The sequence below is a fragment of the Eumetopias jubatus genome, unplaced genomic scaffold (assembly GCF_037043125.1).
Source record: "Eumetopias jubatus isolate StellerSeaLion01/CBP00866 unplaced genomic scaffold, mEumJub1_p1.0 scaffold_13, whole genome shotgun sequence".
NCBI lineage: Eukaryota > Metazoa > Chordata > Mammalia > Carnivora > Otariidae > Eumetopias > Eumetopias jubatus.
The window spans coordinates 51,165,545-51,188,090 of record NW_028274819.1 but is presented as its reverse complement, the minus strand read 5'-3'; the positions used below and the strand labels follow the sequence as shown (position 1 = coordinate 51,188,090).

The following is a 22,546-nucleotide window of genomic DNA, read 5'->3' as shown; positions in this document are numbered from 1 at the left end:
CCTAACTGAGAGCTGAGGGTACTGCAGGTGATGGTGTAATGCAGGCACCGGAAGGCACACGGCTTAGCAGGGCAGACAGACTTTATTAGTGGTATCAGTACAGCAGAGGTGCCATGGAACAGGGGGGAGGGGACCCATGCCTGAACCAGTCTCCTCCTGCCCCTGCCGGACCCTACCAAGATGGGGCCCGGCCTATACCAGTTCCTCCTGCTCCACCTGAAATGTGGGGGTGGAGAGCCCGGGGCTGGCCTTGCTTCTTGCTCCTCTTATCAATCCAGTATTGTCACTTCCTTGCAGGGATTAGGTCTCTCTCTCCCCAGCCCCTAGGCAGGGAACCCCAGCTACTGGGGAGGGGCAACTTTGGGGGGGGGGCTGAGGCCCAACAATAGCCTCTAGGGCCCCTCCCTGCCCCATACCCTTGAGTTCCCTGGGGCCCAATGCAAGCAGGTGGAAGGAGGACTGAGGGCTTCAGGGGGTATGGGCCCCCAGGCGTTTGGGTTTGAGGGAACCCCACAGCGACTGAACGCCCCTGCGAACAGTCCACCCTACACGCCGGGCAACAGACTCAGCAGGGGGTGCTGGGAGGCAGGAGGTGGAGGCCTGGGAGCGTGCATCCAGACACTTCTGGTAGCGGAGCTGCAAAGAGGCAGGTGGAGCAGTCACTCTCCAGCCTGCCCCCTGTGAGGTGGGCGTCATCACCGCACCACCCTACCCGCTTACCATGCACGCAGCCTGCACGGCCTCTGAGAGGCTGGCAGCATTGGGCTCGCACCAGAACATGTGGCAGCAGAAGGAGGCTGGGCCGGCAGCCATGATGAATGCAAATGTGTGGACATCTCTGCCCACAGCCAGGAAGGAGAGGAAACGCACCCGACATTCCCCCAGCACTGCTTCCGTCTAGAGGGTTGGAATCCGGTTAGAAAGGAACAGCCCAACCCTCTCTTCCACTGGGCACACCCACCTTACTGGCAGCTCTTCCTCAACCCCCCAGGCTCCCCTCCACGGCAAGGCTCAGCCAGGCTTTCTCCCACCGCAGTCTTTACCTGCTGATGCAAGATGGTAAGGGTAGCAGGGGCCACGCTGACGTGACTTGGGGTCCACTGCTCACGGCTACTGGAGGCCAGGACTGACTCCAGGGCCCCATTTATCACATCTACCCCTGGAAGACAAGGACACAAACATGACACCACTAGGGGTGGGGAGAGGATACCCCAGGGCCTTTGCTCCATCCCCACTTCACCAGTCAACAGCCCTGGATGATGCTGCACAGGTATCCCTTCCTTGGTGCCCTCCTCCTTGGCTTCAGTGATTTAGCACTTTTCTGGTTTCTTCCATATTGAATCCTAGGCTTGGTTTTCTTCACTTGACTCTGCCTCTTCCTTCAGCCTCCAAAATGAACTGACCCCCCCCAAAGCTCTGACCCCCCCTTATCTTGGCTCTCAGTGTTCACCCACATTCAGACATCATACTGCATCATACCACAAGGACTCCCAAATCAGCCCCTATAAGCCCCTCCTCTCCCAAGACCCAACCTTTGTTTTGTTTTATATGCACTTGAGGTGTGTTGACTTGTGTCCCGCCCTACATGCCATCCATTATAGTGCACAACCCCCCGTACACCTTACAACAATCTCTCAACTGATTCTTTTATCACCATTTTACAGATAAGGAAACTGAAGCTTACAGTTCCCCTGCTCCTTCTCTTTATTTCCAGTTTTCAGAACTAGAAGGACTGTCAAATCTTAGTTGGATTCAGTAATTTCGGTAATTTCTAGAATGTGCTCCAAGGACACGTAATGCGAGGTTCCTAGCTTTTAGATCAATCAACATGCCTCTGTAACACAGTGGTTCCCTCCACCTCAGACTGCTATCAAACACTTCACTCTTGCTGGCACTCAGCAGAGAATCGGGGCAGAAGCAGGACGTGGCACGGTGGGGGCATGGGCTCTGGTCCCCGCACTACTCATGAATGGGCTGTGCGATCTACTGTGTCTTTACCTTCGCAGCGAAGAGCTTAGAGGAAACCGTGCCAGCGTGGAAGCGTGCAGCTCTGTGGCCCACTCCCGGGTCCTCTCGCCCCTGTCAGTGCCTCTGGGCTCCCACAGGAGCAGACCACATGGACCCTTTGTGGGCAGAGGACAAGCAAGAGGACAAATGTCTTCCTCGAAAGTCCTCCCTCATCTTGGCCTTGCTCATCTTACCTCTGGCTGGATCAAGGCCAAATTCCTCTCCCAAGCACGCAAGTCCTCCAAAAACTGGCCTCATCTGAGCTGTCAAGCCTCACATTTTATTGCTTCCTGAGCTTCAAATGATTTATGTAGCATTTATTAACATTTAGTCTTGGCAAATGCCCTGGTAGGCAGATGGGGAATACAAAGTAAGAGAAGAGGGTGCCCTCAAGGGACACAGGCTGTAACTGTGGAAAAGCCTCTGTCTGGAGTGCCCTCTCCCTCTTGACTATGTGAGAAACTCCCCATTCCCATCCTTCAGGGCTCACCCAGGCCCCGCCCAGGAACACTTCCCTGCTGCAAGGCAGAGAGGGAATGTTGCTGGGACAACTCTTAGCAGCACATCTCAAGGACAGAAGGCAAGTTTATTTCATCTGTGTCCCCAGTCCCAGCACAGGGCTTTTCTACTTAAGGAGTTCCAGATGCATGAGCAAGACACCCTCAAGGCAACATGGGCCAATGCATCCAAACTGGTATAACCAAGTAAGCTAGGAGCCCACAGAAGGGTGAACACACAGGCAGTTCCTGAGTGGGTCAGGTCCGATTGCCAAGGGCTGCGGTGTGTTTGACATTTATGTCAGTCAATGGAAAATCTCGAAGACCAAGTGTGGACAAGGTATCAAAGTCAAACCACTTAATAAGCTCTTAGGGTCGTGGGGGTGGGGCTTGGCCTTGGAGCATGGGGAGGATCAGCATAGAGCTGGGGAAAGTAGTGGAGCAATGTGGCCTAGAAACAGTCTGCCATATTTGGTGACAACTCAGGATTAAAACCTACACCCTGACCCCCAGCCCTGCACTCCCAATCCGCCTTATCCTACTGTGCATTTTTTTTTCATATCAATTGTTGCCTTCCAACATACTACATAATTTGGTTATTGTCTCTCTCTCCTGGCTAGAAGGTCAGCTACCTGAAGGCAAGAATCTGTCAGTTTCGTTCATTAATGTGTACCAAGAACCTAGAATAGTGCCTGGCACAGATTAGGCAACCAACAGTCACTTGTTGAATAAATGAATGATTTATGAATATTGCAGCTTCAGGAGGAGCCAATGTTAAACCCCTGGAGGTTTAGCAGAGAGAGCATAAGACGAAACAGGAAGTGAGTTTAGGGACTCAACAGAGCAGACCCATGGAGGTGACGGGCAACAGAGGGAGCAGTCAAGGCTCGCAGACAATTGCTTCATCATAGTGAGAACCTGTGTAAGGTGGTGGGTAGATAGGGGAGTAGGGGTAATAACTGGAAGAGGCAACAAGGGTTTGGCAGCTGAGGGCGAAAGGCAGAAAGAAATGAAAGTAAAGTGTAGAGGTCAGCCAACCTTCCTTCCTGCTCCCTGAGCATGATTTTCTCACCTCCAGCTCCATGTCTGTGGCACTGCCATTGAATCCAACTGGTATACCAACTCCCTTCTGCAAATCCAGGCCTTCTTTCGAACCCCACCTCGATCATCATCCTTTCTAAGAAGGGTTCCCTTACAGGATATAAGGTGCTGGTCATTAAAGTCAGCATGGTTTGAGGGGAAGAGCAGAGAATTGAGGATGACCAGGTTTGAGTCCTAGGCCTACCATCTCCTGGCCATGTCATTTGAGGCAAGTCTCATTCATTGTTTCATTTGTTTGTTCATTTATCCACCCACCAAACAGCTGAGTTCTTCCTAAGCATCTTTTGATATGACACCTGACCACTTCTTGAATCACTTTCCTTTTTGCCTCCCTCCCCTCTCCTTCTGCTCCCACAATCCTTATCAATTTCATCCTCCTCTGTCCATTAAATGCTGGAGGATCTAAAAGCTAGGCCTAGCCTCACTTCTCTTTTCACTGTGGGCTGCCACACTCATGGCTTCGATTACCTCTATAACCCAATAATGCCACATTTGAATCTACAACCCAGACCTCTCCTCTGTGAATCCAACAGCCAACCTGAGTTTGTCACTCAGCTTCCCCATCAAACTCGGCATGTCCGAAACTGAACTCCAATCACCATACCAAAACTGGCCTCTTCCGATATCTGCTACCTATAGAGAATGGCATCACCATCCGTTAATTCCAAAGCCAGGAAGTCAGGGGTCAGCCTGAATGCCTATCCCTCGTCCCACATCTAGTCAATCACCAAGACCCGTTGATTTTAATTATCTAAACACCTCTTGAATCTGCACGCTCTTCCTCAGCTCCACCATAGTCCATGACACTCTTCTTACCGGCCATGACTACCCAAGATCCTCCTAATTGATTCCTCACATCGACATCCACCTGCTAAACATCTTTTTCCATGGTACAGCCAAAGCCCACTTTTACAAAATTCAAATCTGATTATGCCGAGTGCTTTCCTGAAAACTCAACTATAGCTCCTTGCTGCTCTCAAGATGAAGAACAAATGGTTAGAGTGGCCTCTGAGGTCCCATAAGGTCTGACTGCCACCCAGCTCCCAGCCTCATCTGGCCCCAGTGGCCTTCTCTCAGTGCATTTGAAGTAGCAAAGTACTTCCACTATGGGTCCTCTTCTGCACTGTTCACCCTACCTGGAATGATCTTCCCCTGCTTTATTCCTATCTCCATCCCACTTTACCACATTAGCTCCCATTCAGTTTTTGATCTCAGTTCAAATGTCAATTTCTCAAGCAAGTCTTTTCCGACATAGTTTTATAGCACCTTGCAGCTTTCTTTCAATGAATGACTCAATTCATAATTACACATTTATTATTAATATGATTATTTGACTAATTCCTGTTTTGTTTTGTTTTTTCTGCTGTAAACTTCTGTAACCTCCACGAAAGCTGTGGTCATTGTTCTCCCAGGACCCAGCACATGGTGGGCTTCATAGGTATCTGTTAAGTGAATGAACACATAAATAACAGGTACCGTAAAAGCACTAGAAATAAAAGAGAGAACCAGATAGTCTCTACTCTCAGTTTCCTTATCCACAAAATGGGTATTACCATAATCCCGACCTCATAGGATCGTCAAGATTTAAATGACATATAAGGAAGTACTTCACAAGCAATAAAGCACGTCACAGTTATGCTCACTGCTTCCTCTCTGGATGCTCACAGCTCATCGTTAGTGCTGTAATACCAAACCCAGCTCCCAGCTGCTCCCTGGTATTTCCAGTCATCTAAGACCTGCCTCCCAACCCAATCCAAGCTTTCCCGTGGAATGCAAGAGTGCATCTCCTGATGTGCCTAGTTCATTGGTTCAAACTCAGTGAAGGCATGCCAACTGCTGCTATAGGCAGGACACAGAATGCAGATGGGACAGAGGTACACGAGGGGGGATGCATTTTAAAGAGTGGGGTGACGTCAAGCATGAGGAAGGTCTGGTAAAAAAAAGGCATTGGAAAGCAGAGGGTGGGCAGTGGTCCCTGGGAGAAGAAGAACACACATACCAACAGGTTTAGCAACAGGCACATTCCCCAGGTAATAGACTTGGAACTTTTGTACCAATTCATTCTTAGGCGCTGGAAATTCCACTGCGGGAAAGAAAAGGAGGATCAGTCGTGGTGGCAGACGTTGCTCACTCTCAGTCCCCACCACCAGGGCATAAGCTGGGTATGCACCCAGCCAAAGCCCTACCTACCTCCACTCCTTCCCCATCTCCCTTTAACTTATTTGATCCAAAGAATTTAGTCTCCATGTGCCCATTTTTTTTTAGCATGTCCATGTAGTAGCTTGTGCCTCTTCTTGAGTCACCTCACCTTTGCCAACAAAGCTGAGCTGGACCTGGCAGGGTTGTGGCACTGACCTTGGAAAGGGACATCCACCAGTTTAGAGTGGTCCAGGGAGAGTCCATTTACCAAGCAGCGGGCATTACGTCTTTCGGCCATGATCTGAGGAGAGGAGGGGAGGAGCAAGGGAGAGTCTGTTAGGGCTTCATTGCCCTGGAGTCCCCCACCCCCACTCAATGACCCCACCCACATCCTTGTAGAGCAAAGGTGGCAGCTAGTCCAGGGAGCGGAGGGGGCCGTGCCTTAGAGCAGATCTCATGCAGGCTGGTGGCGATGTTCTTGGCAGGTGCCTCACAGCGAAACACGTGGCACTTGAGCATCTGGGTCAGCTTATCGCGAGCTACGTAGGCAAAGTCCCTGTTGGGGGAGGAGCACCTCAGCGTCTCCCAGTGCCATCCAGTGTGAGGCGTCATCCCTACCCCACCCATGCCCTCCCTATCCATCGCAGCTCCTTCAGGGCTTCTGCCGTCGGGATGGTGTCCTGTGGGTGCTGCCTTCTGGCTGGGGGGTAGACAGGCAAGCATGCCAAGGTGGGGGAAAATGGGAGAGCACAGCGGGCAGGAAGGGGAAGGGCAGAATAGGGAAACTTGGGTGCTTTGAGGCATCTGGTCCAGGTGTGGGAGGAGGAATGGTCAAGGTAAATTAGACATAAGTACCTCTCTCTGGGTCCAGCAGCACAAGAGAGGCAAAGAATAGAGTTAGGAAGGAGGGCCCCCACTCTGACTGCTGGATGAGCCCCCACCCTAGGATCCCAGGCCCAGCTCCCACCTTCCACTGTCCCGCCCGACGCCCCAAACGCGAATGCTGACGATGGGCTGGGCATGCAGTAGGGCCTGACTCTGCGGCTCCACCAGCTTTAGTGTCTCGTCCTCCAGCTGTAGCAGCAGGTCCTTTCCCTGCGGGCCCAGGAAGCAGGCACTCAGTGGAGCCCCAGCTGGGGAGGTGGCTGATCTCTGCCACCTCCAGCTCAGGGGAGGTCAGCCACAGCTCTGGGGTCCCAGCCTTGGTGTTGGACCACCCACCCTGTAGGCCTCGCTCTACTAGAGTCACATCTGCCATCTCTAACGTGACTCCATTTATCATCTGGTCACTGTGAGAAGCCACGTCCCCAGGCCCCCACCTGGGATCGCACACCCATCTCCCTGGGCTGTCACTTGCAGGGTTGGCACCTCCCTCCCCCAGTCATTGCTCTGGCAGCCCAGCTCCCTCTCTCTCTCTCTCAAGCCCCCTCCCCTTCTCCACTGAACCATACCAGCCAGCTCAGCCCTCACCTCCCCCCAGCCCCCAGACATGGGGTCGTGCAAATTGTTCTTGTGGTAGGAGAGCTGACGGATGCAGCTGTTGACGGCCACGCTGCTGCGTCCAGGGGCCAGCTCCTCCTCGGTCATCTCCACCCAGCCTAGGGAACGCACGGCGAAACACTGCCAGACACAGAAGAGGGGGTGGGAGGTAGAGGGTCTGAGCTAGAACCAGAAGTCCCCCAACACAGGATGCTCTCTCTGCTAGGAGCAGAGGAGTTCCTGACTCAGAACGTGGCAGCTGGGAGGGTGTTCTGAGCTAAGACTGAAAAGCTCCCCAAACAGGATACAGTTGGCGGGAGGGGACTGGTCTCAGAGGAGACCCCTGCCAGTACAAGGAAGCATCTGAGCCAAGCCCGATGGACCCCCTGGCAAGGCACTGGATTGGCTGAGTTAAACACTGACGTGCCTCTGGCTCAGACACGGGGATCTGTGCTAAGACTGGAAGAGCTCCTAACTCAGGACCAGAAGAGCGTCCTGAGACCAGAGATGCCCCCCCAGAACACGACACAGGGAGTCTCCTGCACACAGAGGAGTCCCAGCCTAGGGAATGGGCATTGGTCTTGAACAAACCTTGATCCCTGGGTTGGCATTCCGTGGGGGCAGCTTCTCCTCCTCTTGGGGTAATGGCTCTGGGCTGGAGGAAGATGGTAACACTTGGTACAGCTCCCGAAACATGGATCTGTCCTAAGGCCCCTCCCAGAGAGATCCATCCCCCTGCCAGGCCACTGTATCATGCCTTCCCACTCACCTGAGGCCCTGAGCTGGGAAGGGCAACGTCCCCTCCTCAGGGTCCTTCAGTCCCAAATCCATAGGAGCCTCCTCACTGGGTTCATCCTTGGGAAGGGAAGAGAGGAGTCAGGGCCAAAATGATGCCCCTTCTCCAGCTCCCCCACTGTAAAGCAGGTCCCCTCACCTTCCAAAATTCTCCATCCTCAAAGCCTTCTCTGTGGGCAAAGCCTGTCCAAGTGAGCTAGGAAGAGGGATGGGAGCAGTAAGTGGGTCGCTCATCTCGCTCCAGCAGCACCACCCCTCCACCCCTGGACAAAAGAACAACAGGCCTGTGAGCTCACCTGAGACTCCTCTTGGGGGCTGCTGCCCTGTGAGGGAGAGGCCCGGCCCGGGGGCTCCCACTGGGTGGTCCCTGTTGGGATGTGCCAGTAGTAGGTCCCTGAGGTATCCTGGACCCTCATCCATCCAGCCGGCAGGTCGGAATCCGTCTCGAAGGCGTTGGGGTTCCAGAAGGAATCTGCTGAGTGGGGGGACTGATGAGGGTCTGCCCACCCAACAAGCAGATAGTGGGTACTTATGCCCAGTGCCCTCGCGGAGACCTCATGGTGGAGAGGAAGGGATGGGGGAAGGGCTCCAGCACAAGGTTCCTGCTTCCTCCTAGAGCCTGCAGTCTGGAGTCACAACATGGGGGACCACCAGCAGGCGACATGACTCAGGTCTCCTCCTGGACCCTGCTCCTGACTAATGTGCCCACAGAGAGGGAAGGAGGAAGGCAGAGAGTAAGGAAGGAGGTTGGGTGACCCCAACTGACCTCCTATCGTACATATCCATATCTCAGGGGCACGCACTTAACAGCAGCTCCTGCACACACATGCGCACTCAGACACACAACACATACAAGCCTTACTACACACCTGTGCAGCCACCACAAACACAAGGGTGTGCATACACAGAAAATACCAGCAGAGATGGCAGGTACCACAGGGGCACACACATGTGCAGGGGCAAACATACACACACATACCCCAATTCCAGCCATACCCTAAGGCAGACACCATACGCAGAGGTATGCACACACACGGTTATATGGATCAGCTCCCATGCCACACGTGTGCAGAAGCCACACCCACAACAACCCCCCACACATGTGTGGGTACCACCCAGAGAGTGAATGCACACTCAGTCAACCTCTGCCACATGTGTGCAGATGCCACAGACACTCACACCCTGACCCTTGCCACACACAGATGCAGGCAAACGTTTTCTGCACATGCACACATACCTGTGACATACATCCCTCTTCTTCCAGCAGAGCCACACCACTCCAGCTCCGTAACCCAGCTTCTGCCTCTTCTGCCTCTCCTCCCCACCCAGCCCCCATCCCACATCAGGCCCCCTCACCTGGGCTGCTGTCCTGCAGGATGATGGCCAGGAAAAAGTCCTGGGAGAACATGGCGCTGGTTCCCAGCCCCTCCTGCCTCCACCCTCCCTCCTCACAGCCCCTCCAGCCCAGCCAGCTGGGCTCACAGCCTGGTGCTGGGCTGCAGAGAAAAGCTCATCCCGCCCCCTTCTCACCAGGGCAGAGCGCCTGCCAGGCAAGATCCTCCCCCGCCTGGCGCTCACTAAGGAGGGGCCAGGACCACCATGGGAGGGGACCTCCTTGGAGTTGGGATGGAGGCTCCTCATAAGACCCCAGCCCCTCCTGCTCACATCTCTTCTTTCTAAGCCTGGCTCCCCTCCCCCAATCCTGAATCTCCATCCCACCCCACAACGGGCACCACAGTACCACAGTCAACCGTAGTCTTAGGGACACCAGGAAGCTCAGCCCCTTGGGAATACCTCAGCCACCTGGGCCCCCCCCCCCCCCCCCCCGCAAAGCCTGTAGCTCTCAGCACAAAAAGGGTGTGGCTTCGGGGCTCCCAGGGATCCCTCCCCTGCCCAGAACCTGCCCTGCAGTTTGAGCCCAAAAGTGGGCCTTGAGGGCTGGGCCCCAGCAAGCTTGAGGTTGGGCTTGGGGCTTCCCAGCACAGCCCCCCTCACCTGCCAGGGCCCAGCTAGGCTGCAGCGTCTCCTCGGCAACCGCAGCACCAGGACGGCTGGGAGCGCCCAGACTGCTGACGTGCTTCCCGTTACCAGGGAAACCAGGAATCCTGACTGGTCCAAGAGACAGCACTGAGGATATAGGCAGTCCCCAGACCCAGGCTGCTGGGCAACCAGGCACAGAGGGGCTGGGAGCAGGTGTGGTTACCCAAGGTGGCTGCACACCTGAGAGTTATTTGAGCAAGATGTCTCACCACCCTGTTTGCAAATGACGTGGGCTCACAGAGGAGGGGTTCTTCTTGCCTGTCCAGCCTTCTAGGTAGCCATTACCACCTCGTCTCCCTCCACCCTCCCCTCCCCTCACGCCCCAGGGAATCAGAATACCCGCTCTTCCTCAGGGACCCTCCATCACCTTCAGGGCTCTCCTGTCAAACCTTTCAGGAACACCGGCACCCAGGGCAACCGTGCCCTCCACAGCCACACCCTTATTCATGAAGGGTCGTACACCTCTTGAATCTGGGGACCAATTCACCATCTTCTGACAGAGTCACGCACACCAATCCATCTGCCATCCCTGGTAGCCTGTACCTTCCTGCTTCAAAGAGCTTCATCCTTCCGATCTGTCCTGGAGGGGCTGCTCTCCCCCCTCTGACCATCTGGGAGGCCCTTCTGGAGCCTGGCATATCTCCCTCCAAGCAAAGCCCTGCTCAGGCCTTTGTGCCACATGCACACATTTATTCAGGAATGTACATCTTCACTCTTGCATCAACTTATTCAGGCGTTCATGCACAAATTCAAAGGTTTGTGTATCATTCATTCATCCATCCATGCATGCCTTCATGGTGAAACCAGGTGTAGGATTTGCTCAGGAGTCAGTGAATCACGTAATGCTCTCTCCTCTTCTCCATCCCCATGTCAGTACAGTAGTCCAAGCTGCTACCTGCAGCTCTTACCTGGACCACTGCAAGAGCCTCACAGGTGGGCTCCCTCCTCTAGCCTAGTCTCCTCCAATCTGGACTGCACACTATGGCCCACATGATTGTTCCAAAATGCTGAACTATTCTCCACTTTAATACTCTAATTGTTTTCTCTTGCCCTCAGAATAGAACTCAAACTCCTCCCAGGTGTGTGTGCTGTTCTGAGCCCCTAACCTTCTGCCTCTCAGCCTTATCTCTGACCACCCTCCACCCCTCTTGTCTCTCCCTGCTTGGCATGCCCCTCATCCTTCCCAAGCCCACCCTCCCTCCCTCAATCTTCACCTGATTACCACCCACTCCTCCTTCAGGCATACGTGTAAAGGCCATGTCTCAAAACTGACCCATCCCCGCCACCATACACACAGGCAGGGCTGGGTACCCCTCCTGTACCTCCCCATCCCAGTGCTCACCATGCTGATCAGAGCTGCCTGTCTATCTTTGTCTCCTCCACTAGACTGTGAGTGCCCTGAGGGCAGGAACCTCTGTCCCCTGTAGTATGCCTTCTCAGCATTTAGGACAAGGCCTGGCACCGAGTATGAACCCAACACAGGTAGTAAATTTCATTCACTCATTCACTCATTCGTATATTCATTCAGGCACTTATGCATTCAGTCAACAACTTTGTGGCTGGGAAGGAGAAAATAACTTTTGATCAATTCTCCTCCATTCCTACAGGAGCCCAGACTTCCTCCGTGGCCTTCATGATCATGGCGCCACAATTACAAAAGAGTAAGCAGTGACTCGGCCCCTTCCCTAGGCTGGCCCCACACCACTCCCTCCACTTTCCAGAGCCTCCAGCAGAGCTTGATCCTTGGCCATCCCCTCTCACTGAGGTTGCTGCCCACGCCCAGCAGGCCCTTCCCACATCTTCAGCAGCACCAGCCTCCTCCCAGAAGGCTCACAGGTACAGCTACTGCACTGACCATCCCGGCAGCCCCTGAGCAGTCAGGCCCTCCAATATTTGGCCTCTGACTCAAACCACCCCCCTACTAGGGCAGAGGCTGCAAACTAGCAACATACAGACCAATACAAGACTCAGATTTTGTATGGCCTGCATGGTGCTTTAAAAAAAACAGAATTGGTTGCTAACATTTAGAAATTGGGATATTTCACATCAACGTCCAGTTTTCAGTTTACCTTGAAAAGTGGCGTGAACTGGCCCCATTGCAACTGCATTCCCCCGCCCAACTCTATAAATAATCAGCTGGAGTGAAGCAGCAGCTGCTCCCTTTAAAGGACGTCCAAGCAATGATCACCGAAAGCTACTAACATCACAGAAAAGAGAGGCAATCACACTTTGCCTTTGATAGAAGTACTCAGTACCACCTATGAGGTGTCCTTGCAAAAGCAAAACCCAAAAAACCTCTCAAACCCAAATCTGATCAAGTCTCTAGAACACGCTACCAAATTTGCAGGAAATCCAGGGGAAGAGAAACCTGCTCAAGGCCACCACAGGGAGAGAGTCTGCAAATCCAGACCATGGAAAACCCAAGCCAAATAACCCTGTGTCTCCAATTTAAAACAACAACCTGCAAGCAAAAATAGAGACCGTGGGATGGAAGCATAACATACAGCTCAAAAGAAACTTTAAGATACACACCCACCATCAAAAGGTCTAGGACTATTTGATTATTGATTCAAATAATCAAAATTTTTTTAAATTGCAGAGTGGGGGGTCATTTATTAAACAACTGGGAGGGCGCCTGGGTGGCTCAGTTGGTTAAGCGACTGCCTTCGGCTCAGGTCATGATCCCAGGCTCCTGGGATCGAGTCCCACATCGGGCTCCCTGCTCAGCAGGGAATCTGCTTCTCTCTCTGACCCTACCCCCTCTCTCTCTATCTCATTCTCTCTCTCAAATAAATAAATAAAATCTTTAAAAATAAATAAATAAACAAACAACTGGGAAATTGTAAACACTGCCTGGATACTTGATAATATTAAGGAATTATTGTTAAATTTTTGTACTCATGATAACGGTATTGCGGATTGTTTTAAGAGTTTGTTTTCTAGAAATGCATGGGTAAACACTTATGGATTTGAGTGTTTGCTTCAAAATAACCTAGGCTAGGGCCCAGGAGTAGATCAGGGTATAGATGCAGCAAGATTAGTCATGTGTTGATAACTGTTGAAACTGGGTCATGGGTAAATTGGGCTCACTATTCTATTCTTTCTACTTTTGCAGATGTTTGAAAATGTCCATAATAAGTTTCTGGCATGCCCTTGACTCCATGGCTCCATGAACTGCATGCTCCCCTGCAAAGGCTCCCCAGTTTGGGGTCTGGTAGAGTGCCTGCTGCCAGGTGCTCACCAGAGTCTTTCCTAGTCTCTGCTTACACTCCAATCCACAGAACTCCGGGCTTGTAGCTACAACCCAGTATCTCTGTCCTCTGTTCCTCAACTCTGCATCTCTATGTGACATCAGCAAATATGGAGACTCAATGTATTTAAATGGGACACATTTAATGATCAATCCTTGGAGTCCTAATACCTACTTTCTCCTCCTGCCCACCCCACGAACGAGGATGTATTTATTCTTCCTTTATTTCCTAACGTTTAGGCAGTATTCTATTCCTGATACTAAGAATACAAAACGGTATCCTTGCAATGCCCAGAGTGGCGCTCTGCACACAAGCCCCGACCTCAGTCTTTCCAAGTAGACGTGTGTGGGGAGGTGATGCTGCCCCCAGACCCAGCCTGTTAAAAGCCGATTCACGGGCACCCGGCTCACCGTGCTGTGTGCTTCAGTGGCAGGGTAAGCAGGGCCAAGAGCTTGGGTCTAGACTCAGCTCTACTGTGATCCCAGACTGTCCGTGACTGTGGGAAAGCGACCTCACCTCTCCAGGCCCACTTTTCATCACCTTTACCATGGGCATCATAATAGTATCTACCTCACAACATTATTGAGAGGATTCAATACGATAATGCTGAGCATAGGACAGTACCTGGTAAAGCTCCATAAATGCACCGAGCCCACCGCCCATCAGCGTCCATGATGCATGGACCTATCAGTTCGTGCAAGCACTCTGAGTATAGGAATAGTTTCATCCAGGAAAACCTGGTTACGGCCTGCTGAGTTCTGAGGACACGGGCTCTGCAGCTCACGTGCCGGCTGGCCCCGGCCTTGATTTGGAGAGGCCTGACCTCTGCCCTCTTGCCCTCCCATCTTCCCCACGTCACGCTCCATGAGGTACCTGTGTCCTCTGGGGAGCCGTAGGAGGGGCTGCCCTGGGATAAGGTCGCCCAGCTTGAGTCCTCGTCACTGGCTGCACTGTTCCGCATGCCAAACAGGAGGCTGGCGCTCTTGCTGTGCTCTCGGGGACCGTCTGCGAGGGCCTGGGGCCTGGGGGGCACCTCCACACTCTCCGGGGGCTCAGGCAGCCCTTGGGGAGAAGACAAGTCCTCCTCCTCGTCCTCCTCCTCCTCCTCCTCCTCGTCCTCCTCCTCGGCCTCCTCGGCCTCCCCTGCCGCCTTCTCCTCTCCTTCATCTGGCCCCTGCTCTTGGCTGCTGATGATCAGGCCGGACCCTCGGAGCCCTCTGTTGGCCGCATTGTGGGCGGAGAGCTCCAGCTCAGAGTAGAGGTGCATCAGGCCTTTGGGGCCCAAGGGTGCCATCTCGGGCTCCTGACCGGCATCCTCTGCCAGGGTCAAGGTCACATTGCGGTTCTGGTCACGATGGGCCGTGGCAGCCCGCCGGAGCTGGTTCTGGCCCTCCTTTAGCCACTTGGCGTTGGCAGGGCCTGGCTCAGGCCCACCACCCTCCCCCATGGCACTGCGCAGGTCCTTGGGTCCCACAGCCGTGGCCTGCAGCTTGGAGTTGAGCAGCTGGTTGTGGGCAGCGTGCAGGGGCAGGGGTAGGCTCAGGCCGGGGCCTCCGTGGCTGTTGGCATTAATGGCCGACTGGCTCAGTGACGATGGAACAGACATGGCCTTGGCAGATCCTGTGGGGTGAGGAGAGGAGACCGTGTTGAGCCTCCAGGTCGGAACAGCAGCATCCCTGCTTCTGCCTGGGGCTGTGTCTCCCTTATGCTCAGCAGGCCAGCACCCACTGCTCTGTGTCCTGTGAGCTATTTTCCCATGATAACAACTAGGCTCAACTCCTGTCCCCCCTCACCACCACCCACTCAACCACCATCTCCACCAAAGGCTGGGGCCACGCCTACAGTCCACCCTGGCCCCAAATCCCCAGCCCTGAGCTCTCTGAGACAGCACAGCCAGCCCTGCTCTGCCCTCACTCCCAACGGCAGAGCCTCCACACAGTGGCTCTCTGTGCATCCCCACCCCCAGCCGATCCGACCGGGGCTTACTGTGCCAGGGACCCAGCTGGTGTGGGACTGGCTCATGTGTTCTGGACACTGGACACTGACTGCCCCCTTCCTCTCGCCACGTTGCTATCCACAGCCTCCTACTGTGAGCTCCCCAGGCAGTGTTCCTATCATCATAAATCACTGGGCCCAACCAGCCCCGAAGCCCAGCCCTACTAGGGACTGTAAGAATAGGAGAATGAGCTACAGACCCATCCTTCAAGGGCATGGACCTGGGAAGGAAGGTCACAGAGGAAGGGTGGTCAGCTCCAATCCATGGCTCCTTTGGCCGGTTGAAGCTACATTCTGATGAGTGTTTCTATAAAGTATTTCACTTGGGGCACCACTCCAACTGCCAGCCCCTATCATGCCCCACGCCTGGCTCACTACAGGGGCTTTTGCCCTGTACCCCCCAGCCCTTCAGGTCTTGATCCAAACACCACCTTCTCAGTGAGGCTTTCCCCGACACCGTTTTAAAACTGCAGGCCACCATGCCCTCTCTCAGCAACACCCAAAATTTCCCTAGTGCCTAGCACCATCTGTCAAGCTATTTACCAATATTATTATTACTATTTGTTTAATGATTGTCTCCTCATGACTATAATTTCGGTTTCACGGTGGACGATTTTGTCTTTTTTTTTTTCAATGCCATATGCCTAGAGCCTCACACAGTCCTGGTGCAGAACAGGAATTCAATAAGTATTTGTTGAATGAATGTATAACTCTGCCCTCCTATCTCCTCGAGGCCCAATTTTAGCATCTCCTCTGCCAGCTTCAGAAAACACACTTTGGCCATGTTACCGTGCCTCAACCACTGCTCGTGGTGGCCCAACCAAATCCCATCTGCCCTTCAGGCGAGGGGATCTCCTGTTCCACAGTGACAGCCCCCTACCACTTCCTGTCCCCTTGGACCCCCTCACTACAAGCCCTTTGTGCATCACCTTCGCCGCCTACCTATCCTTCCAGCCACATCACCCAACGATCCCACCATCAAGGCCTCATTCCATCCTCCCCATCTGCCCCACCTTCCACTGCTCTACGGTTCTCCTTCCCTGACCCCCACCGTAAAGTGCTTACTCCCTGGGCCCTCACTGCCACCACCTCGCAGGCCATTCTCACTGACCAACCACTACCCAATTCTCCCTCATCCTGGGCCTCCTAGCTCCTACTGCGTCACCTTCCACTTCCCCCATGCCCTCCCTGAGTCCTCCCTCCCTCCTTGACCCTTGTCCCCAGCACACAACTCTCCCTCACTGACTGCCCTTCACTACCCACCTCTCTCTCTGACTCCCACTGTATGGTTCTCTCTCCCCCATTTCTCCCCTGGCCCCACCGAGGTGTTCTCTCTCCCCTGACCCCCTGCCCTGGTTCTCTCTGCACCTCAGCGTAGCTCTCAGCCCTGAGCACAGGTGGCCAGTGTGGGGCTTTACGCTGCCTGAGCAAGGCCCTGCTGTCTCTCAGGTGCAGTGCATAATGCCTTTCCATCATGCCTCTCTCCTCAGACCCTAGCACAACGCTGTGCACACATCTGTGACATGGGTGAAAAAATGCTCCTGTCTGGGTGGTCTGCCTCATGCGGAACTGCTGGGCTGCTTGGTGTGGCTCCACCTGGGCAATAAGCAAACTCATGGTCACTGGCATAAACGAGAAAAATAAACAGCTCTGCCACTACCTAGAACCACAGTAATCTTCCAAAAATGGAAACCAGATTGTGTCACTCCCCAGTTGGAAAACTTAGATAGCTCACTGCTGCCTGCAGGATAGAGTCTGTGCTCACTAGCAGGACACCGAGAGCCTCCTTGAGGCGATTCCTATGACCTCTCAGACCTCCTCCCCCTTCCCTGCCTCCTTCACACCTTACATTCCAGCCTCACAAAGTATGGAAGACTCTAGGAGAGTAAGCCCTGACAGCCCTGGCTCTTTGTTTACAGTGCTCCCCCAGCTTGGAATCCTGTCTCCCCATGTGAGAACCTCTGCTCATGTTTCAGAACTTGACTCGGCAGGCACGGCTCCTAAGCAGTGTGCCTTTCCTGTTTAGTCCTCTTTCTTCACGCTCAGGGGACCATCCTCTCCTCCGTGTCTCACAATACCCAATGCCCCATTCCAACCAAACACCTGAGACTGTGTCTTATTCAACTTCACATTCCCATTACCAAGGAGCGTGCACTGTGTGTGTGCCACAGAGTGGGCCCTCGGTGTGGACAGAGGTAAGGATGGAGGGGACAGATGTCACGTAAGAGGAATTCAGAGGCTCAGAACTCAGAATTTGGAGGTGGGAGCAGACACCGAGATAAGCTTGTGTGGCCCCGTGGGCTGAGAGCAGGCAACGGGATTGTTAGGGAGGGTGCTGAAGAATGATGAACTGTACCCAAGAAGGCAGGGGTCCCAGAGCAGTGAGGACCAAGATCTGGGAAAAGGGAGGGAGCGAGTTAGTGTGAACTGATATCCTGGCCCAAAGGCTGTTCCACGGTGGCATCTCCATGAGTGTCAGGATGTGGAAGATCTATGACTCTGGCAAGCTTAGAGGATCACGGAGACGATGAGCCCTTCTCTGAAGCAGCAGTGTATGCAGCCAGGTTTTTAAGAGGTCAGGATAGGACCCACCTCCTTAGCACTTGGAGGTGTGATCTGGGAAAGGCACATACACTGTGAGGCTGGGACAGTGAAGAACCAGGTCATCTCCAGGGCAGCCCTGTCCCCCCTGGTCACCAGGGCAAAAAGTATTGGGGGAGAAATGAGGAAGCTCTGTTGTGAACAGCACTGAAGCCTAAGCACCTGGTTCAAGGCACTGTGTGGCACTATCACCTAACTTTTTGAGGTCAAAGGATGACCAGCGGCCCGGTATCCTCAAGAAGGAGCACATTTGGGGGTTAGGTGTACCCGAAGCCTCTCAAAGGATGGAAAGAGCCACACGGATTCTGGCTCAAGGCAGGGAGCTGGGCGAAGCCCTCAAGTCAAGGAGCTAAAAGAGTGGCCACTAAGCCTGAAGGAGCTAGGGTAGGGGTGCATCCTACTCAAGGTCAAAACTCCTCTAACCTGCAGCTTATTATTTGCGAGGCACTGTGCTAGGCATGGGGAAGAGTGATGAGTTATAAAGCAATAGTCCCGCCCTGGTGGAGCACACAGTTTAGCAGGGAAACCACCCTTACCATGCAGAGCAGTGCCAGTGTGTGACCAGTCCCTGGCACCGATGTGCACTTCCTGTTTGCTGAATAAATGATGGAGTATCGTGATGGGGGAGGGACAAGGCACTACAGGAGTAGCAGGCTGAGTCTTACTCCAGCCCAGACATCAGCAAAGAGCTGCTTGAGGAAAGGATTTTTAAGTTGAGACAAGAGCCCAACTCTCCTTGGACCACCCCCTGCACCACCCCGCCGTCCCAGAGGAAGACCTCCCACTCCTCCTTCACAGAGGAAATGGAAGCCAGGAGTTGAGGAATGTCCAGAAACACAAATTGGCTGACTTCAGCACCAATCTTTTTCTCCTTCTTCCTAAGACCAACTGCTTCATCGTTACTTGGTTCCTTCCTTTCATGCCTTTCCAGGAATTTTATACCACTGTGTATCCATTTTCTCTTCTAATCAACCTCTCCTTCTCAATGGGATCCACTATCTACCAACTTGCAAGCAGAATGTTTCTTGACCGACGCTCCTCCAGTGCCACTAGCTGCCCTCCCTCTCTCTCTCTCTCCCCCGCTCGAGCAAACTTCTTGAAAGAGCTGTCTCTACTCACTCTTGTCATTTCCTCACCTTGCACTCGCTGCTCAACCCTCTCCAGTCCTGCTTCCACTCCCAGCATGTCTCAGTAACAGCTCTTGCCAAGGTCAGCAGGACCCTATGTCCTCTAATCCAACGCACACATCATCTTGATTGTACTCTCAGCATCCCCTGACACCCCGCCTCTCATCCAACTTTCATCCATGGCTTCCTCATGCTACATCTCTCGGTTTTCTGCCTACACCCTAGTTCCTGTCCGGTGGCTTCTTAGACCCCTATGCCGGCTTCTTAGACACCTTCCTCTACAGGCTGTTACACAACTGGGATTTCTCATGGCTTGTTCTTGCGCCCTTTTCTCTTTCTCACCAAAGATGCAATCTAAGTATTTATTCGTGACCATAGCTTCAGGTGTCACCTATACACTGCTCATTTCCAAATTTACATCTCCATTTCAGACCCCTCATCCAAGCTCCAGACATGTACATTCAACTTCCTACTCAACATCTCTGCTGGGATGTCTCAAAGGCCTCTCAAACAAACATGCCTGCTTATGTTTCTCTCTCCCACACCCTTATTGGTCCTCTTTCAGGATCCTGGTTCATGGAGGGATGTAACCACCCATCCTGTTGTGCAAATCAGAAGCAGGGGTACCATCCTTAACACTACCATCTCCCTCACTTCCCACATTCAATCCATCCCCAGATACTGATAATTTTCTCTGAGGAAAATTTCTGGACTTCATCTACTCTCTGCATCCATTACCATCACAATCCACACCAAGGACAAAGACCTTACGATCAAAATCATTAACGGGGCCTAAACTGTCCTGCTCGGTGTGGCCTCTGCCTTCCACTCTGGCTTCAGCACTCTGCTTTCCAGCCTCACTGGCCTTCTTTTGATTCCTCGAAAACATCATGCTCTCTGCTTCCACAAGGTGTTTGCATGTGATTGTTCCCTTCCGCCTGGAACCTCCTTCTGCTAACCCTCAGCCTAACTAACTCAAGCTCATCCTTTACAACGGAGTTCAAATGTCATGTTCTCAGAGAAGCCTTCCTTGGTCCTCTCTCTCTACCTCCCAGACCAATTTAGCTTGTGCTCTTATGTATTCTCAAGGCATCATCCACCACCGCTTCATGGTATTTATTACACTTGTCATTGTATTCTTATTTGATTCCCTCCTGGATTGTGGGACAAGATCGCAGTCCATTTTGTTCATAATTATACCATCAGTGCCTAACACTACCTAATATATAAAAGGTGCTCAAAGTTTGTCTGTTGAATGAATAAATGATCAGATAGATGCAATTTTTTTAAAGGATCACACTGTGTTGAGAGTATTTAATGGAAGGTAGGCAAGAGGGTAGGGGGGGATAAAAGTTTTGGCCTAGATTAAATTTGGTAGCAGTGAGGATGGAGTGAAACAAATCGATTTGAAAAATATTTAGGTAGCAGATGTGACAGAATTTGGTGACATTAGATTGCAGAGAGTGAGGGAGAGAGGTTAATCTAAAATGTTGCCCAGGATTCCAGCTTGGATAATTGATTGGAAAGTAGCCATTTCTGGGAGATGAAGGAAGAACAGATTTGGAAGAAGGGTAGAGAGGGAACACATGGAAGCTAATTCAGCTTGGGATCTGTAGGTAAGGAATTTCTGTTGAACTTCAATGGGGATGTCATGAGGGCAGCTGGATATGCAGAAAAGAGGTCTGGGCTAGATATACACATCTGAGAATCATCAGCATATATAGATGAAATCTGAAGGCTTGGCAGTGAATAAAATACCAGAGGAGAAAGTACAGAATGAAAGAACACAGCTCAGGACAGAACCAAGAGCTTTACCAACATCTAAAGGGATGGGAGGGACACAGCAAATGAGACCACCGAGGAGCAGACAATGCCGGACAAGAGAAACCAGAAAAATGCTTCCAGGACAGTTAACACACACCACTGAATATTACTAAAAGGTAGAGGGGGATAACAGGAAAGTGTCCATTCGAGTCGGCCACATGGAGGTCTCTAGTGACCTTGGCTCCAGCAGTTTCAGTGGGTGTCAGCGACAGAGACCAAATGAAGTGGTTTCAAGAATGAATGGGAAGTGAGGAAACGAAATGAAGACAGCAAATGTAGGCAAGGTTTTGGCTTTGAAAGAGTAGAGATGGGACTCTGCTGGAGGGGCTGGGAATGCAAGAAATGCACAGGCATATGCAAAATTGGTTCAGAATAACCTCTGAATTGGCGGTAGGAAAACTGCTCTTAATGAGTGCTTCTGCGAGTGCTAGGCCTCCCGGCTGAGCTGGGGACACAGCCGGCCCCAGGGCACACCCCTCGGTCGCCGAGGGCAACTGAATGCGGCTTGACAGATTCCAGACCTGGGACCCTGCAGAAATCCGTGAAGGCTCTGCCTATCTCACCCCACGTCCCATTCCCTGCCCTTGACCTCCCATCCCCCATCCCCCTCCCCCACCGCCCCCTCGCTTCGTGTCCCCCACTCTCGCCCCTCTCCAGCCCCGAGGGACACGAGGTAAAGGTTGAGGAGGGGGCCTTGTGAGGACCGAGGTGGAGCCTACAAGGGGGGACACGACGGAGGTCGGAACGCGCGCGGCGGGCGGACCGCCTGCGGGGATGGGGCCTGACCGAGGGACCCAGGCCGCCGCGGGGAAGGGGCTGCGGGGTCCGCCGACCGCTGGGGTCGGGATCCGACCTCCAGGGCTGGGCCCGGGCAGGGGCAGCTCCTACCTGCGCGGGGAGGCCCCAGGCCCAGGTGGCGGCGGTGGCTCAGGCTGCGGGGCTCCGGCTCCGCGGCGGCTTCTCCATCACAACATCCCCCGCCCTGGAGCGCGCGGGCCGCGGGGCCGCGCCCCGAGCGGCGGAAGCGCGCGCGGGGTGGGAGGGCGGGGGGCGCGGAGAGGCGCCATCTTGGGCCGCGCGCGGGCACGGGCGCGCGAGCCCGTCGCGGGCGGCACTTGCCGCAGCTTAGCCGAGGGCCCCACCCTGCGGGACCGTTGGGCCTCAGTGCGCCCCACCGCGCAGCTGCCCTGGCCAGCCGCCAGCCCTGGGCCCGGGTCCCAGAGCTCCGCCCCTGCCTCGGGCGACCCCTGCCCAGCCCGGCACCGCCCTCCGCGGCGAGGCCCCGGACTCACCCAGCGCGCCCCGCAGGGCCCTGGGCCCGCACCCTTGCGCGCGCCGCACGGACGAGGCTGGAGCGGGAGCGGCTGTGGCGGTGGCCGGGCCGCGGCCGCGTGGGGAGGGGCTCGGAGGAGGCAGCGTGCTCCAGTCTTACGGCAGCAGTCCCTGACGTCCTGGTGGAGAGGCGATGAGGACACAGCCTTGGTAATAATATTAAAAGATCGTATTGATTGACCGCTTACACTGTGCCAGGCTCCGTGTTAAACCTTTTTCAGGCATTCATCCTCACATCAGACATGTGAAGATGCCACTGTTACCCTTATTTTTCAGAGACAGTTGCTGAGATTGAGAAAGGTAAAGCGACTTGCCTCATGTCACAAGTGATGAAATCAGACTGAAAACTAGGTGTTTC

General features: G+C 53.6%; 1 protein-coding gene and 1 pseudogene across 2 annotated transcripts; one reads left to right on the top strand and one right to left on the bottom strand.

Annotated features, from left to right (window-relative positions):
• Positions 1-63: 63 nt before the first annotated feature.
• Positions 64-21,828, bottom strand: APBB1 (amyloid beta precursor protein binding family B member 1). 2 transcript variants are annotated; one of them, XM_028116911.2, is made up of 14 exons: positions 21,745-21,828; positions 14,183-14,929; positions 8,315-8,493; positions 8,158-8,214; positions 7,993-8,078; positions 7,815-7,878; positions 7,215-7,364; positions 6,712-6,839; positions 6,186-6,300; positions 5,961-6,045; positions 5,605-5,688; positions 1,044-1,159; positions 721-897; positions 64-636 (listed from the first exon to the last, which is right to left on the bottom strand). In XM_028116911.2, exons 2-14 carry the CDS (start codon positions 14,913-14,915, stop codon positions 469-471), a joined length of 2,142 nt encoding a protein of 713 aa, XP_027972712.1. In that variant the 5' UTR covers positions 14,916-14,929; positions 21,745-21,828; the 3' UTR covers positions 64-468. The 2 variants fall into 2 exon arrangements, with proteins under 2 accessions (XP_027972712.1, XP_027972713.1); XM_028116912.2 differs by having other exon boundaries at positions 8,315-8,490.
• Positions 21,015-22,436, top strand: LOC148162645 (uncharacterized; annotated as a pseudogene).
• The last annotated feature ends 110 nt before the right edge of the window (positions 22,437-22,546 follow it).